At 26.3% G+C, this 6,658-nt stretch overlaps 6 protein-coding genes across 6 annotated transcripts; 4 read left to right on the top strand and 2 right to left on the bottom strand.

Annotated features, from left to right (window-relative positions):
- Nucleotides 1–310: 310 nt before the first annotated feature.
- Nucleotides 311–844, bottom strand: ENU1_077060 (RNA recognition motif domain containing protein; the record flags this gene model as incomplete). The annotated part of the gene is made up of 1 exon (XM_008858576.1): nucleotides 311–844. The coding sequence occupies one exon, from the start codon at nucleotides 842–844 to the stop codon at nucleotides 311–313; it is 534 nt and encodes a 177-aa protein (XP_008856798.1).
- A 67-nt stretch (nucleotides 845–911) lies between these two features.
- ENU1_077050 (glutamine cyclotransferase, putative) lies at nucleotides 912–1,688 on the top strand (the record flags this gene model as incomplete). Its single annotated transcript, XM_008858575.1, has 1 exon — nucleotides 912–1,688. The coding sequence occupies one exon, from the start codon at nucleotides 912–914 to the stop codon at nucleotides 1,686–1,688; it is 777 nt and encodes a 258-aa protein (XP_008856797.1).
- A 113-nt stretch (nucleotides 1,689–1,801) lies between these two features.
- On the top strand, nucleotides 1,802–2,521 carry ENU1_077040 (hypothetical protein; the record flags this gene model as incomplete). Its single annotated transcript, XM_008858574.1, has 2 exons — nucleotides 1,802–1,893; nucleotides 1,957–2,521. The coding sequence occupies 2 exons, from the start codon at nucleotides 1,802–1,804 to the stop codon at nucleotides 2,519–2,521; spliced, it is 657 nt and encodes a 218-aa protein (XP_008856796.1).
- A 26-nt stretch (nucleotides 2,522–2,547) lies between these two features.
- Nucleotides 2,548–3,435, top strand: ENU1_077030 (hypothetical protein; the record flags this gene model as incomplete). Its single annotated transcript, XM_008858573.1, has 1 exon — nucleotides 2,548–3,435. The coding sequence occupies exon 1, from the start codon at nucleotides 2,938–2,940 to the stop codon at nucleotides 3,433–3,435; it is 498 nt and encodes a 165-aa protein (XP_008856795.1). The 5' UTR covers nucleotides 2,548–2,937.
- Nucleotides 3,436–3,506: 71 nt separating this feature from the next.
- ENU1_077020 (peptidase, putative) lies at nucleotides 3,507–4,625 on the bottom strand (the record flags this gene model as incomplete). Its single annotated transcript, XM_008858572.1, has 1 exon — nucleotides 3,507–4,625. One exon carries the CDS (start codon nucleotides 4,623–4,625, stop codon nucleotides 3,507–3,509), a length of 1,119 nt encoding a protein of 372 aa, XP_008856794.1.
- Nucleotides 4,626–4,877: 252 nt separating this feature from the next.
- On the top strand, nucleotides 4,878–6,614 carry ENU1_077010 (DEAD/DEAH box helicase, putative; the record flags this gene model as incomplete). The annotated part of the gene is made up of 1 exon (XM_008858571.1): nucleotides 4,878–6,614. The coding sequence occupies one exon, from the start codon at nucleotides 4,878–4,880 to the stop codon at nucleotides 6,612–6,614; it is 1,737 nt and encodes a 578-aa protein (XP_008856793.1).
- Between the last annotated feature and the right edge of the window lie 44 nt (nucleotides 6,615–6,658).

Raw genomic sequence — 6,658 nt, 5'->3', positions numbered from 1 at the left:
TGAAATGATTTTATCTATTTCCTTATGACTTTTTGTATTTAAAGAGCAATGGAATAAGACGGAATTATTTTTTGTTATTAAAATACGTTCAGTAAGTTATACTGACGTTTATTTATATTAGCAATATCCATCACAATAATAAATATATCCTTTCATCAATAGAAAATAATGAGTAAATTTGATTAAACTATTTAGATGGCTAACAAGGATATATTCTTCATTCCAGTTTAAAGAAATAAAGATGGTTTTTTATTAACTTTCTTAGAATTTTAATATAGAAATCAAAAATAATCAATTAAGTCAAAGATATTTAGTGTTTGTAAAACCCTTTATCAATAATTGTCTTACAAGCTTTAAGTTGTTTTCTTTTTCTTGCTTTTTCATCTTGTCTTTCTTTAATTTTAATTTTTCTATCAAGATGTAATTGAATTCTTTCTTGTTTGTATTTATCTAATATATTAGGATTAGCATATTCTACTCTAAATTTTAATCCTTTCCATGTTAACATATTTAAAGTAGAAAGACATTGATGTAACAATAATTCATTTTTTGCTTTTAGTTCAACATATGCAAATAATGAGTTTTTCCACGGTTTATTAATAATTTGGATTGAAAGAACTTTTCCATAATTAATAAAACGTTCTTTAATTTGTTGTTCAGTTATTGATTTATCTATTCCACCAACAAATAGTCTTTTAGTTAATGGAAGATCAATTACATTTTCTTTACTTGGAGTTTGATGAATATTTTCATTTTTAATTTCGTCTTTGATAGGTTTAAATTTTGCAGCCTTTTCATTTAATGAAAGAGAAGAAGAAGAAAGTGATTTATGTTGTTTTGGCATTTCTGATGTGTATTTTGAAGGTAAAAAAAGATAATAAAAAAAACAAACTAAAAAATATAATATTATAATGATTACACAGTTATTATACATTATGTTCTTTATTCAATTCACTTTATCTGTTGAAATAAAACAATGTATTACTGTGAATTATGAAAGTGAATTATTTAAAGGAATGAATATTATTCATTCATATCCACATAATCCACATTCATTTACACAAGGATTAGCTATATTAAATAATACATTATTTGAATCAACAGGATTATATGGAAAATCTTCAATAAGAATTGTAAATAAAATAACAGGTAAAACAATACGTAAAACTAAATTACCTAATAGTTTCTTTGGAGAAGGAATAGCTATTATAAATAATGAATTATTTCAATTAACATGGAAAAATAGATGGGTAAAAGTATATAATATTTCTAATTTAAAAGAAGTCAGGAATTATAGATTACCATTTCAAATTAAAGAAGGATGGGGAATGACTCGAATAAATCAATCACTTGGGATTAGTGATGGAAGTGATCAAATATATATTGTTAATCCAGAGACATTTACAATTCAACATTTAATTAAAGTAAAACGAGGGAATAAACCATTATATAGAATTAATGATATTGAATATATTAATGGATATATATTTGCTAATATTTGGTATGAAGATGTTATTTGTGTTATTGACTTAGTTACAGGAAATGTTATTAGTGAATTTTGGTGTAATATAAATAAAAGTCCAGGAGAAGATGTATTTAATGGATTGGTCTATGACTCAAATAAAAAAACATTATTGATGACAGGAAAGCTTTGGAATAAATTATATGAAGTTGTTTTAATCAAATAAATAATTCATTTTAATATCATTTTATTTAAAAAAAAAGGAAATTCTACTTAAAACTAAATAATTCTATTTCATCTTAAATGACATTATATAACAAGAGAAATTCAAAAGCATTAATGTTATCAGAAGAGTCTTTAAAAGAATTATATTTAATATGGAAAAAAGGAGGGTATATAGGATTAGTATTTGATAAAATAATGCATTTATTGTTTGTTCTTTCAAAAGTATTAAAAGAAGAAAAAATATAATATAATAAATCATTTATAAATAGTGAAGTAATTATATTAATGACGGTATGTATTATTCTTACAATATTAGACTTTAATAAAATGTTTAATACAAAATCAAAAGAAAATGAATTATTTGATTATTTTATTTTAAATGATGGTTTTAGAATTTGGTGTATTTGGTGTATTGTTATATTCTTCTCTCCTTTTATTATTATTCAAATATATTTCACTGTTAAAAAATTACTTTCTTCTAATACTATTGAAGCAAAAGAATTTTATAATATAAATCATTTTCAAGACTTTAATAGAAATTGGAATGGAATATCAAAAATAATAGCACCATCTTCATCATTAAATAGAAAAACATTTGTTCGAATGTATAATAATAAAATTGATCCACATTCTAATTTAATTATTCGTTCATCAATTTCATGGAATTATAATTTATTAACATTGTTATTTAATAGATATTCTTTCTTTAAACATTATCCATCAAAATATCTCATTAAAATTACTCAATCAATTTTATTTCCTTCTTTCTTTGATGAAACTTTTTGTAGAAATGTTCAACATGATAGTAATTTACAAAAAATATGGAAAAATTAGTTTGTTTTATATTAAACTTAATGTATTTTTTTTATTATTGCATTTTTTTTTTCTTTCTTCTTTCTCTCACATATTTAGTATTCAAGCTAAAACAAATGAAATACGTTTTCTTCATATATTTCCTTTAAACATTCTTTTTGCTTGTTATAATGGTTATCTTACTTTATTAAAATACTTTAGTTCATTTACTAGTTTGTTTGTCTTTACTTCTTCTCTTTTAAATCATTCTTTTTTATGTTAATCTTTTAGGTAAAAATTTAATTCTATTAAATAAATATCATTTCACTAAATACGCTTGGTTATTATATCGTAAATATAATGAATTACCACATGAAACTTCTACTAGACTCTTTGAGGCAATTCCATTGGCTCAACAATTAACTGGAATTAATCAAAAAGGAATTTTATTTCATATAATGAGAGTTTTAAAAATTTTAGTCTCTGGTCTTTGTTTAATTATTATTCCTTTAGCCTCATTAACTAAATTTACTTTCTTTGGTATTTCTTCAACTCTATTATTAATGATTGCAATTCCTACTATCGCTCTTATTTATTCTCAAACATATAAAAAACAAACAATTAAATCCCCTAGACAAATAGCTCAATATTTACAAAACTTCACTAAATATTACGATGAAAGATGGGAAAATCCTTCTATGGAAAGACAATTATTAACTGAGTTTGAAAATTCAATATTTAAATCAAATTTAAAACAAAGTTTGGATGAAATTATTGCTCCATTTTATGTTAATTCTTTATTATCTCACAACTTATTTTCTTCAAATTCTGAATTAGTTAATTTAATCAGTTCTGGTGAATTACAACCTCTTCCACCTCCTCAACTTCAAAGTAATACTACATTTACATCATCTCTTCATGGATTATCAGCTTATTTGAATTTAGTACATAATTAATAAAAATCATTTTTATTTTAATTTGTATTTAAATAAAAAAAGAAAAATAAAAAATTCATAACAAATCACACTCAGTTCTTCTTAATGAAAGCTGGAGCTTCAATTGGAGTTAATACTTTTGGTCCATTTTCAGTAACAATAATTGTTGCTTTAAATTGAGATACTAATCCAGTCTTTTCATAAACAACTGTATATGAATCAACTAAATCGTGTTTTGCCATTTCAACAATACCCATCTTAGCTTTAGATTCATTTTCAAGCATTCCAAGAGAGAATGGGAATGTAGGATATTTGTTATTAACTTCTCTGAAAATTTGAACAGATGTTCTCATTTTAAGAATATATGTTTCATCAATATTTCTCTTATAAACTGTTGTTCTAGTTTCTTTTTCTACTGGTTTAGCAGCTCCAGTAGTTAAAATGATATCTAAATTCCAAACATCATTTAATTCAATTTTCATATCTTCAACAGCAGATTTAGATGGAACATTAAGAATAAATTTATTTCCATCAATCATATATCTTTCCATATTTCTGGAAACAATGTTTTCAAATGCTTTAACATTATATTTCTTACAAACTCCATCAACTACTGTTGTAATATCTGATGTATTAACTCCTACTTGAAGTTTTGAAATAACTTCTTGAAGTGCAGTATATCCTGCTTCAATAATAGTTGCTTTATCTCCTGTTGCTTCTTCTCCAATTACAATAGTTTTACATGCCTCAGCAACAAATCCTGAAATATGTGTTGCTAATTCAATCTTAGCTAAATCTCCTTTTTTCATACTAGTCTTATCTTCAGCTAATGGACAGAAATATCCACAACAATTGTTTAATGAAATACAACATGGGAATGCAATTCCTTTCTCATATGAATATTCATTCTTAAAGACTTTAGCTGCTTCTTCATCAATAAATTCATTAACTTTCTTACATACTTCATAAACAATTGCACCATCAACACAAAGTGATTCAGCAAGTTTCATTGCAGCATTGGTAATTTCTGCTGCTTCTTCATAATGTTTAACAACTCGTGGATCACCAGCAGATTCAAGTTCTTCTTCTTCCTTGTTTTCTTCTTCTTTTTTAATTTCATTTTCTTGTTTCAATTGTTCTTTCTTTTGTTGAGTAGCTATTTTCTTTTCAACTGAAACAGCAGACTTCTTTGGTTTATGAATGGTGCTCATATGGTTTATTGAATATTAGTTTTATCTTCTCTTTTATTTTCCTCCTAGGGTTGTCTTGTCTTTTCACTCTTCTTCTCTTACTTGATAATCTATACTTTATAGTTTAAAACTTATCCTATGTAGAATGTACTGTTTCTTCATCTCTCTTTTTTCATAATCATAATTTGAAAAATCTAAAATTTTCATCAAATCAACGTCGATTTCAAAAATTGTGGAACAGACACAACCCTAAAATACCTTTTAGAAGAAAGAATGGCTTACGTACCACCACATTTAAGAAACAAAGAGAAAACAACAATAATGAAAGGAGAACCTACTCCAATTAGTCCATGCTTTAGTAAAAAAGGAACATATAAATCAGACCATATTCCAATAACATCAAGAACTCCTCAACCATCTCGTAGTTCATCAACAATTTATAGAAGTGATACACCTACATTTACACGTAGAAATAATAGAAGTACAAATAAAGATAGATGGTATGGTTATAGGGATTCTAGAGAAGATCCAAAAAGATTAGAAAAAAGAAATCAATGGTTAGAAGAAACAAAAGAAGAACGAGAAAAATTGATTGATGTAACTGTTTCATATGAAAATCTTGAAATAGAAGTTACAGGAAAAGATCTTCCAAAAGATACAATAGAAACATTTTATGATATTGATTTAGGTGAAGAATTAGATCATAACATTTTTAAAGCTGGGTTTTATCATCCAATGCCAGTCCAAAAAGCAACTATTCCAATAGTATTAGCTAAACGTGATTTAATGTCATGTGCACAAACTGGATCTGGTAAAACAGCAGCATTCCTTTTTCCAATTATTTCAGATATTCTTAAAAATCCACCAATGCCAAGACAATCAAATTTTTCACATAGAGTTACTGTGTTTCCTGTTGCTTTAATTCTTGCACCAACAAGAGAATTAGGACAACAAATTTATGAAGAAGCAGTTAGATTCACAGAAGATACCCCAATTAGATCAGTATGTGTTTATGGTGGATCTGATTCTTACACTCAAATTCAAGAAATGGGAAAAGGATGTGACATTCTTGTTGCTACTCCAGGAAGATTATTATATTTCACTGAAAAGAAAATTGTTTCATTATCTTCTGTTAGATATCTTATTTTTGACGAAGCCGATAGAATGCTTGATATGGGATTTGAACCACAAATTAGAGAAATTTGTGAAGATAATGAAATGCCACCTGTTGGAAAACGTCAAACATTAATGTTTTCTGCTACTTTTCCAAAACAAATTCAAAGACTTGCTGCAGATTTCTTAGATGACTATGTCTTTATTACTGTTGGAAGAGCAGGAAGTACTGTCGAATCAATTCAACAAATTATTTTATGGGTTGAAGAAGAAATAAAACAAGAAGCAATTTTAGATGTTTTAGGAGAATTTGTAGGAAAAGGTCAGAAAACAGTTATTTTTGTTGAAACAAAGCGAGGTGCTGATATACTAGAAAATTACCTATATGATCATGGATATAAAGTAGATAGCATTCATGGAGATCGTTCTCAAGCTGATCGTGATTTTTCATTGAAAAGATTTAAAGAAAATGTTATTCAACTACTTGTTGCAACTGATGTTGCTTCTAGAGGATTAGACATTCCAGACATTGAGGTTGTCATTAATTATGATATGCCAAATGAAATTGAGAGTTATGTTCATCGTGTTGGAAGAACTGGACGAGCTGGTAAAAAAGGAACTGCAATCACTTTCATTAATGAAAAAACCCAAAATTTAATACCACCATTAGTCTCATTATTAGAAGAAGCAAAACAAACAATACCAGATTGGTTAGAAGAAAAAGCACAAGAATATAGAAAACCATTTGGCTCAAAAAGAGGTAGAAAAGGTGGGTATAATAGAAGAGGAGCTGGAAGGTTTGGAGGAAGAGATAGAAGATATGAAAGAAGAAGAGACAATGAATGGGATAATGCTAGATCAGTTAGTACACCAATAAAACCTCATATGTTTGATTAATGTGAATTAATTAAAAGTATTAAAAATATTTAGAAGTATTATTT

Source organism: Entamoeba nuttalli (assembly GCF_000257125.1).
Source record: "Entamoeba nuttalli P19 unplaced genomic scaffold asmbl_3685, whole genome shotgun sequence".
NCBI lineage: Eukaryota > Evosea > Mastigamoebida > Endamoebidae > Entamoeba > Entamoeba nuttalli.
This window is presented reverse-complemented; position numbering and strand designations above follow the sequence as displayed.